We start from the raw sequence: 10,830 nt of genomic DNA on the forward strand, positions 1-10,830 counted from the left end.
TTACCGGCGTATGCTGAGAATCTGGTACATACTAGAATATCAAAAAAGGTAATTTTGAAAAGCAGAAGAAAAAAAAAAAGCAAAAAGAAAGAAAGGAATGAAAAAACGAGTGGATGGATGATTGAATGCTGCTTCTTGCTATTTTAACTCTGCCTACTTGTAGGTTTCTTCATTACCCCATCTGTCTCTGCATTGCTTCTCTTAAGTTCTTAAACTGCTCAAAGTAGAAGTCAGTTACCCAAATATACACAGGATTACCTGTGTGTAAACTAGGGGCAAACAGGCACAGGAAGGGTCCTAGGAAACTCTCAATAACTAGATTACTAACTTTAACTTATCTTGATACTTTTTATTATTATTATTTCCCTGAAATATTTCTTATTAGAGAAATGAATTACAGATAATTGAAGCATCACTGTTTGTTATTAGGACAATTAATGATAGACACTATTTCTGGATTGCCTCTTATATGTAGAAATTGTCTTAAATTCTTTGTTTCTTTGTATATATTATTATTATTATTATTTTATTTATTTTATTTTTTTTGAGAGAGAGTCTCACTCTGTTGTCCAGGCTGGAGTACAGTGGTGCGATCACATTTCACTTCAATCTCCAGCTCCCAGGCTCAAGTAATCACACTGTTGAGCCCCCTGAGTTCCTACAACGAAAGATGTGTGCCACCAAGCCCTGCTAATTTATTTAATTCTTTGCAAGACCTCCCTATCTTGCCCAGGATTGTCCTGGCCTCAAGAAATCCTCCTGCCTCAGCCTCCCAATGTCCTGGGATTACACGTGTGAGTCACCATGCCCCACCTGCATTATTTCTTTTAACCTTTTAAAACTCCTCACAAAATTGGTTCTTCTATTATTCTCATTTTACACATAGCAAAACCATCCCAGATCACACAGGGTGGAAGTGGTGAAGCTGAGAGAATTAGTAATTACTGTTCCTCGTGACTACTTTTATTGTTGGTGTGTGCAGTCTTTGTTCTTTTGGGTGTCAGGGTGTCTAAGCACTAGAAGGTTGCCCCAGGGTGATAACAGAAGCACAAGCTGCTGTTCCTGCCAGTACTTAGAGATTGGTCCGGTGTCACATGAAGCAATGACCTTCATTGCTATTTACTTGACTGCTGCATCATGCTGCTTTGTTGTTGTGTGTAGAACAAAATAAGAATTGAATATTTTTGAAGTAGGTGAGATATGAATAAGGCTTTGAAGAATGAATAGGATTTGAAATGATTATGAATGGGCAAAAGAGCATTCCTATTTAGAAGAATCAAAAGTATCTGTTTAACTCTGGTCAGTATTTGAATTTAATAGTCTTATCTCATGAGAATATTGTCTCCAAATCAGGAGAAAAAATTTCCATTTGTAGTGTAGATCAACTACTTGAGACACAATCTCAGACCAAGATTTCTCCATATTTTCTTATGTCTTGGATTTCCAAAACTCTGACATAATAATAGGGCATTAGATTTTGTCTTCAAGTGAGTGAATAGTTATATGAGAGGAAGGTGACCTGCAGAAATGGATTCCATGAAAACGAACTTCACTGTGACTGAATTTGTTTTCCTGGGTCTCTCATCTCAGCCAAAGATGCAGCCTATTGTTTTCGTTATGTTCTTGTTCTTTTATTTATTAACAGTATCTGGGAATATTATCATCATTACTATTATCCAGATAGAACCTCGTCTCCAAACCCCCATGTACTTCTTCCTCACTAATTTGTCGTTCCTGGACATTTGCTACACGTCCACCAATGTCCCACAAATGCTGTCCAACATGGTGAGGAAAAAGAATACCATCTCATTCTCTGGCTGTGCTACTCAGATGTACTTCTCCCTCTCCTTTGGAATGATTGAGTGTGTTCTTCTCGGTGTCATGGCTTATGACAGGTATGTGGCCATTTGTCATCCTCTTCATTACACTGTCATTATGGATCGTAACACCTGTGTCCAACTGGCAGTCATGTCCTGGTCCAGTAGTTTCCTGAGTTCCATGGTTATCAATGTCCTCACCTTGAGTTTGCCCTACTGTGGGCCCAATACCCTGAATCACTTTTTCTGTGAGGTGCTTTCTGTCCTGAAGCTGGCTTGCACAGATACCTCCCTCACTGAATTCGTTGTTTTTATCTTCAGCATCATCATCGTCTTCATCCCTTTCCTACTCATTGTTGTTTCATATGCCCGGATCCTTCAGTCTGTTCTCAGGATGCGGTCAGCCTCTGGCAGATACAAAGCACTATCCACCTGTGCCTCCCACTTGACAGTGGTGGCCTTATTTTATGGGACTGCCAGCTTCATGTACATGAGACCTCCATCAAAGTCATCCTGGGCTGGAGGCAAGATCATTACAGTGTTCTACACAGTGGTCACACCCATGCTCAACCCCTTGATTTACAGCCTAAGGAACCAGGATGTGAAAGGAGCTTTAAGAAGAGCTATCATGAAACAGAGAACATGAGAGCTATTAATGGGATACTAACCTTCGCTGTTAATTATCTTATGAACATGAAGTTGAAGAGTAAAAAAAAAAATGGGTTGGGCACTCAATACCTGTCCTGCTACTCATAGAAGTCACATAAATCCAGAGGCAAACTCAACACAAAAAATTATTTCCTCCAAGGTCACAAGCAGAGCTATAATGTGTTAAAACAACTCCCTTCATTGAATGGCGACTATTTTTTTTATTTCCGGATATTCCAAGGGTACAAATTTTAGGTTATGTATATTGCCCTTGCCTCACCTGAGTCAGAGCTTCAAGCATGTCCATCCCCCCGATAGTGCACACTGCACCCATTAGGTGTGTATAGACCCATTCCCTCCTCCCCCCTCCCATCTGCCTGACACCCAATGTATGTCATTACTCTATGTGCACTTAAGTGTTAATCAGTTAATAAAATGGCTACTATTTTGTTAGTCACTGAAAAAAAAAACTTATTTCTTTAAAATCACAGGCTAACAAAAATTTTAAAAAATAAATAAAATCACAGGCTATCTGAAATTCATTGTTTGAAATTATATCAGTTAGAAAAAAGATAGTTCTTCTGCCTATATTTATTTGTTTACTTTTCTTTCCTTATATCTTTATTCTATAAACTATTTTCTTTTTTTTTTATTTCAGAATGTTATGGGGGTACAAATGTTTAGGTTACATATGTTGCTTTATCCCCGCCTAAGTCAGAGCTATAAGCATGTCCATCCCCCAGACAGTGCCCACCGCACCCATTAGATGTGAATATAATGAAACTATATTTAGAACAGGAAGAAGACAATTGTAATTTCAAGCTTCTAATTTAGCTATGAATGTGGGAAATCATTTCTTTTCTATGGGCCTTCTTTTAAAAATGAAATGGTTGTCAGATTATATAATCTCTAAGTATCTATCTATGTGTCTATGAATATCATCACCATATCTATTATCTCTGAAAATAGGTTTACTATAAACTTGACAAAATTTATTCTGAAATGGGTTTTTAATTTTCATTTTTTGGACATAACTTGTTTATTTTAATAATGATAATGCAGTGATGAAAGGTTTCAATATCATGACTATTGGTATAGAGGATATAATAACCATTACTATCATACACCATGTTACCATTTTTCCTAATCTATATCTTTCCTCTTGAAACATGAAAACATCATTTAATACCACAATTATAAAGTATAAGGATTATAAAATGGTGAAGGGGAAATATTAATAATTAATACCAATTGTGCCTCATTGATATCACTCTTTCAACATAACCTGAAATCTGAAATGCTTCTTTGGATGTCATGTCCTATTTTGCCTCTTTTCTTCTACCTATTCATGTTATGGTGACTTCTCTAGCTCACTTGGCCTTGCAAAGATTTAACTCACCATAGTCATAGACAAATGTAGCTCTTTCAATGGGAGCTTCATAACATAATTTTGTATAAATCCTGATTAATGAATCTAATCCAATCACCAGACTAAAGATAGCCACAAATCTAGTCCTTTATAGAAGTTCCCCAAACTTCTTCCCTAAATTTCATCATGTATGCCACTTTTTATAGTGCTATACACAACTCTAGAAAATACTGGAGTAGAAACCAGCAGAAACTAGCTCCAGTATCAGCTCTACATGCAGAAGCTAAGAGCACATCTGCATGCCATTAAAACTGTCATGACTCCAGTTTCATAAGGTGAAGAAATAGGTTACTAATACTCCCCTATGAATCTTAAAGAACTCATATATATACATATATAAAACTCATATATATATGAGTTCTAATATATGTATATATATGAGTTATATATATATATATATATATATATATATATATATATATAGTAGATTTCCTGAGACCTGAAATAAGATCTAAGTTTCAGTAGTTGTTCTCTAGCCCAATAAGGTATGGTCATTCATTTGTTCAATGAACATTTGTTGCTCACTTCATACATTCCAATACTTGAAGATAAAAAAATGAGCCTTTCTTAAAGTCTCACAGTCTACCAAGAGAGTCATCATATTAAGGTATATATGTTTTAGTGTTATAGTAGAATTGCATAGATAGTACTTCTCTAGAACATTGGAGATCAACCACTTATTAAACCTAGACTTGTTTCAATACACTACATCAGCTTTTCATATAGTTTAACATCTGAACAAGAGAGTTTTTGTGAGTGAAGTGTAGCACTACTGATACCTCCTTCAGGACAATAGTCAAAAACCAAAACTGCTTTGAGCAAGAGGGACAACTGGCTACAATAACATTATTTTCTTTAGTCCTCATAGCAACCCCATTCTGTAGGTGTCATTGGCACCATTTTGCAGATGAGAAAACACTGGAGGGTGTTTCTAAAAATGATTTATAAAAGCATTGATTCTATAAATTGATTGATTTGTGACATGAAACAGAAGTAGGCATGTTCCAGGTGGGTCTGTGGATTTTGGAGCAAAAGGATTAGCATAAGCAAAAGTATACACAGGGGGAAATGCATGGTATACTTAGATCGCTGTGACTTGAACTTCTAGGAGGTGAGATATGGAAGGGAATGGCTGAGGATGAAGCTGAAAATGTGGAATTTCCTATTTCACCTGTGGCTGCCATTCATGGTGTTGCTTCATCATGGGCTCTGGTCTAGTCTCCTAAAGTCAGGTCTGGTGAAGAAGCTTGCTGTCCTCATTAACACTTCATTTAACAGAGTTAAACACGCAGGTACCAACATGGCTGCTTCCACAGTCCCCCTTGTGGCTGCACAGTTTTGTAGTGCATGTAGATGTTTAAAGCAGTGCAGCCAAAAACATTTCTTATTACTTGTTTCTTCACACAAATATCCTTTAAGTGTCTATTATGAGCTTATTATTATGATGGGAAAAACCCAGATGCATCTTATACAGTGCCTTCCTTCAAAACATTTACACATGATTACAATACTCACACACAATCATGAGTTACAAATTGAGGGATTTTGCTATTCAGAAGAGAGTGTTTTCTACCAGCCTAGTAGATTGGAGAAAGAGGAATTTCTGAGGAATGGTATGTAAGCTGGTCTTTAAAGGAAGAGTTTGGACTTCCTGAGTCATGAAGTTGAGACTGTCAAAGGAGAATGAAGTAGAGGATGTGGAAGTAGTGGATGAGGAAAAGCAGAATAATACCAAACAGATGGTTTAGAAAGAAGTTCTGAAATACCAAGAAAAGGACTTTGGCAATTTTATATTTCTAAATTTAGGCGACAGGGCTATTTATGAGATCCTTTGGGAAACTGAGACCCTAATAACTTCAAGTATCCTCTCCAACATAGAGATTGAAGGCAGCGACTTCAGGCTAAATTCTTGCCTTGGCGTAAAACCAGACATGGGGCTAAATGTAAGAGTTTTATTCAAGCCCCACTAAGAAAAGCACACCATCTGTGCCTGTAAACCTGATTCAAGTAGCCAGAGCCTACTCAGATTTATAATACCAGCCTAATGATTATGTTGCTGTACTTGTTTCTTGAAAGTTTGCTCTGCTAATGGATACGTGATAGAAATATCTGCTCCCCAAGTGATAATCTCCCACATACTTATATTGATGCCAGATCAGTGGGCTACATTTCAGCTTCATCACTAAACCCTCCTACTTGGTACTCAGCCCTAATGGCCCATGTACAGGCCCCACAGTTTCCAGCCCCTTTGCCTATATTTACTGTTTTCTCCCTCTGGTACTCCCTACCTCATTTTGCTTCTTTCTTTAGATTCTGGTCCATGATTTAAAGACAACTCAATGCCCCCTTCTCCATAATGCCTACCCTTGTCTCCCAAGAGGATGTGCTATCTTTCTAGGATCAGTTACCAAAGCACTTTGCAATCTTCCTTTTTTTCTTTTTTTTGTTTTTTGGTGTTATTTTTTCCTGTAATACAGAGTATTTGCATTCCTCTTATCTCCCTATAGGTGTAAACTCCATGCGGTCAGGTATACATATCTTATATTGTCCACCAGGTCTTAAGTACAGATTGTTTAGAAAATTCTCACCTGACGTCATAAAGCTGGAGAGTAGAGAAAGCAGAATTCAATCTCAGTTTTATCTCACTCTGACATCTCTGCTCTTAACCATTTCTGCATCAGTTTTTGCCTTCAGAGCCCCTGGTACAGGGATTATCAACTCTTTGCTGATTTTAGGAAACAAATTCATATGACTATGCAGCCTGTTATAGAGACTATGATTGGCATGTTTACCATTGTTTGATTTTGTTACTGGAAAAGATTTTTAATATGTGAAAGAGAAGTCAGGACTTTTCAAACATAAAGAATTTATTGGTCTCTTATTTGGGAATGCTTCAGCAATGAGCTTCTATCTCCTTTTCTAGCCTGAATGGTTTTCTCTACCTGTACTAAAGCAGAAGTTCTTAATCTATGTCCATTGATCACTAGGGAGAACATAGATGGGCTTCAAGGATTTGAAGATTCCCCCTAAGAATGGGCCTGGGAAGTCTTGTTTGTGTGCTGATCTGTTCAAGAGCATCCATTAGATTTTCATTAGTGTCCATGGTTCAGAGCCGTTGAGCTACAGGCCTCAGATTTGCGTCACCCAATATGAGAGCCTTATAGAGTGTGTTGACACTTTCTTTAATGGATTTTACCAAAAGAATTTGCACAAAAATGAGTCAGCCGGTTAAAATTTCTTTTAGAGCACTTTAGATCTTTGATTTTCTAAACTTGAATACTAAAAATAGTTGTCAGTTGAACACTATAAACATTCCAATTCCACTTTTTAGTTATTTTAATGTATACCATAACTCAATATTGACTGTAATCACTTTGTTGTGTTATCAAACATTGTTCATTGTATCTAATTTTCTAGCTATATTTTTTACCCATTAACCATCCCTGCCTTAACCCTTCTTCCCTGGTACTCTTCCCATCCTCTGATAACCATCATTCTACTCTCCTACTTTGATTTTTAACAATTGTAATACCCATTTGGTTGTTAGGTTTTCAATATATATTTGTTTTATTATTAAATGAAGGGCCCTAACTATTTCAGTTGTGGTAGGCTAGGCTACATTACAGTTTAAATACTGGGAAGCGTTGTCTTCCCACGAAGCAGTGACTCCGAGACTCTGTTTCTGCTGTACTACTCTGTGTTATAACTAGTACTGATTATATCCTTGGACCACTTTCCAGATTAATGCGCATGACTTCCTGTGCAGATCTTTCCTTCCTGCTCCGTGTGGTGATCCTGCATATTCTGGATCTTCCTGCCTAATTTACAGTTTATTGTGTTTTCTTTCTCTATTGCTTGCAAAAATACAAACAAGAAAGTATTTATGTTTATAAATATAAATTACATTAATGTTGTTTTACTTTGAAAATTAATCAAAATTAAATGAAACCTATGATACATATCCTTTTTATTTTTAATTTTACTTTTATTGACAAATAATTGTATCTGCTTATGTGGTACAATGTGATGCTTCAATACAAGCATGAATTGTTGAATGAACATATCACAATAATTAATGCATCCACTATTTTACATACTTATAATTCCTTTGTGGTGATAACATTTATAAAGCACTCTTTAAGTAACCTTTAAATGCACAACACATTGTTATTAACTCTACTCACCTTGCTATGCAATAGATCACCAGAACTTATTTTTCCTGTCTAACTGAACTTTGTATCCTTTGACCACATTTCCCTTTTCCCCAACTACTCCCACCTCAGTGACTGGTAACCACCATTCTACTCTCTGCTTCTACGAATTTGAATTTTTCCATTCCAAATATAAGTGACATCATGCAATATTAGTCTTTCTGTGCCTGGCTTATTTCACTTAGCACAATAAGGTGTCACATCACACCTGTTGGAAAATGCATTATCACAAGGAAAAAAAAAAAACATAACAAGTGTTGGCAAGGATGTGAAGAAAAAGGAAGCTTTGTACACTTTTGGTGGGAAAGTAAATTTTACAGCCGTTTTTAAAAAATGATATGGAAGTTCCACAAAATACTAAAAATAGAATTACCATATGATCCAGCAATTCTACTTCTGGGTATATATCCAAAGGAATTGAAATCTATATGTAAAGGAAATATCTGCACCCCCATGTTTGTTGCATTGTTATTCGTAAACAGCTAAGATTTGGAAACAACCTAAGTGCCCATTATCAGATGAATGGTTTAAAAAATGTGGTATATATATGCAATGGAATACTATTCAGCCTTAAAAAGGTAATTTTCTCACTTGCAACAACATGGATGAACGTAGAGGACATTATGCTAAGTGAAATATCCTTTTTTGTATCATATCTATATGTATTATCTATATAAAATCTTTCCCTTTGAATAAAGTGTACTCGTAGACTTTTATTTTTCAAGTTGTTTCACTTCAGTAAAGTTATTATCTTTTCTTTTTAAAATAATTGCATTTTGAAGCTCAGAATGTCACAATTTGGATGTAAGTTCACCCCTATAAAATAAAGAGGAGCTCTGTGAGTTACACAGTGAATCACAAAAACCACATCTATGGGATCTTGATAGATTTTTTTCGTTACTGGAGAAACTTATATAAGAGACATATAAATTATAAGATCATGCCAACTGGGTCTAGTTTGTATTAAGTTATTTATTGGGTGCTATTGATCTTTGTGTTGGTACCTCATGGGGGAAAATGTATTTATAAAAAATGTGTAGGATATTCTGTTAAAAGAAAGTGATGAATATCATTTAGTTACTAATCATAAGAACATATTAAAACTGATTTTGCACACTTGTTCATATTTCTAGGAAGCAGCAAGATCCTATTCTGCCTGTATCAGTCAGCCAAATATTCTTAGGCTAAAGAAGTAGACTGTTCTGTCACTTTATGAAGGTAGAGGAGAATTTGGAAGCTTCAGTTTTATGTTTGTTTTTAATTTAAAGTAACATGAAATTAAATCCAAAGACATAGAGTTTGTATTCTGATTTATTCTCCTGAATGTTCCTAATTTTCTTATTTTATGTCTCTTGAACTCTTGAACTTGAGCATGTGTCAAGGGTGGAAATTGTAACTTGCATTATAAGAATCCTTGATCACAATGAAGCACAATGATAGCTCTGTTTGAAATACGAATGGCCTGATCTAAAATTGTCTTTGCTTCTCCTTAGAAGGAGATGACCTTGATTTATTTGAAGAGTTTATTCAGAGCCTCTTTCACATCCTTATTCCTCAGACTGTAGATCATGGGGTTCAGCATGGGGAAGAGCACGGTGTAAAATGTAGAAACTATTTTGTCCCTATCCAAAGAATAGCTAGATTGGGGGCGAGAGTAGATGTAGAGAATGGAGCCATAGTATAAGGTAACGGAGATCAGGTGGGAGGAGCATGTGGAGAAGGCTTTGAGGCGGCCCCGGGTAGAGCGGATCCTCAAGACAGTGGCGATGATGAAGAGGTAGGAGGCGAGGATGAGTGAGGCAGGCGTGATCACGTTGGAGGCCAGGAGGAAGTACATCAGAACCTGGTAGCCATCTTTCTTGCCACAGGCCAGCTTCATCAGGGGAAGCAAATCACAGAAAAAGTCATCAATGATGTTATCACCGCAGAAGTTAAAGGAAAACGTTCTTTTGGTGATGATGGAAGAGTTAATAAACCCACCGAGATACGAGGCTGTGACCAAAAATGTACATAGTTTTCTGGGCATGGCCTGAGCATAGAGCAGGGGTTTGGAGATGGCCACATAGCGGTCATAAGCCATGGCAGCCAGCAGGTAGCACTCACTATAGGCCAGCCCCGCAGAGAAGAAGAACTGGCACAGGCAGCCAGCAAAGGAGATGCTTTTGTCTTCAGAGATGCAGGTCATTAGGATCTTTGGAGTGTAGACAGAGGAATACCAGAGATCCAGAAAAGACAGATTTCCAATGAAAAAATACATGGGTGTGTGGAGATGGGAGTCATTACAGATCAGCACCATGAGGGTGCTATTTCCTACCAGGGTCAGAGAGTACACCCCGAGGAACACCACGAACAGAGCCAGCTGTATCACTGGATCTGTCGTGAAGCCCAGCAGGAGAAACTCACTCACTGTGCGATTGCTCCTCTCCATGGCTGCAGGAATCTCACCTAAAAGAAGAGAAAATGAGAGCTCGGTTGGAATCACTGTGCTGAATAAATAGAATGTATGTAACATATTACCTCTCTGGTAATCCTAGAACTCTAGGACCAATTATGTAGATCAAAATATTTTGTTTATGTTCAAAATATTTGCACTCACTGTTCATTCTGCTTATAATTTTTTGTAGTCCCTTTGCTTCCTGAAAAATATGTTGCCTTCTCAATCTGGTCTTCCTGAACCACTCTTATCACCCCCCCCCCTCACACACACATACACTCTTTACCCTCC

The 10,830-nt window shown here is 37.1% G+C and overlaps 2 protein-coding genes across 2 annotated transcripts; one reads left to right on the top strand and one right to left on the bottom strand.

Moving 5' to 3' along the window:
* Positions 1–1,527: 1,527 nt before the first annotated feature.
* On the top strand, positions 1,528–2,463 carry LOC105861328 (olfactory receptor 2G3-like). The gene has a single exon (XM_012746721.2). The coding sequence runs from the start codon at positions 1,528–1,530 to the stop codon at positions 2,461–2,463; it is 936 nt and encodes a 311-aa protein (XP_012602175.2).
* Positions 2,464–9,615: 7,152 nt separating this feature from the next.
* Positions 9,616–10,533, bottom strand: LOC142870455 (olfactory receptor 9G1-like). The gene has a single exon (XM_076001259.1). The coding sequence runs from the start codon at positions 10,531–10,533 to the stop codon at positions 9,616–9,618; it is 918 nt and encodes a 305-aa protein (XP_075857374.1).
* Between the last annotated feature and the right edge of the window lie 297 nt (positions 10,534–10,830).

The sequence above is a fragment of the Microcebus murinus genome, chromosome 4 (assembly GCF_040939455.1).
Source record: "Microcebus murinus isolate Inina chromosome 4, M.murinus_Inina_mat1.0, whole genome shotgun sequence".
In the NCBI taxonomy this organism is placed as follows: domain Eukaryota; kingdom Metazoa; phylum Chordata; class Mammalia; order Primates; family Cheirogaleidae; genus Microcebus; species Microcebus murinus.

Coding starts and splice junctions, on each gene's coding strand:
- LOC105861328 (XM_012746721.2), top strand. CDS start 1,528: ATGGATTCCATGAAAACGAACTTCACTGTGACTGAATTTGTTTTCCTG.
- LOC142870455 (XM_076001259.1), bottom strand. CDS start 10,533: ATGGAGAGGAGCAATCGCACAGTGAGTGAGTTTCTCCTGCTGGGCTTC.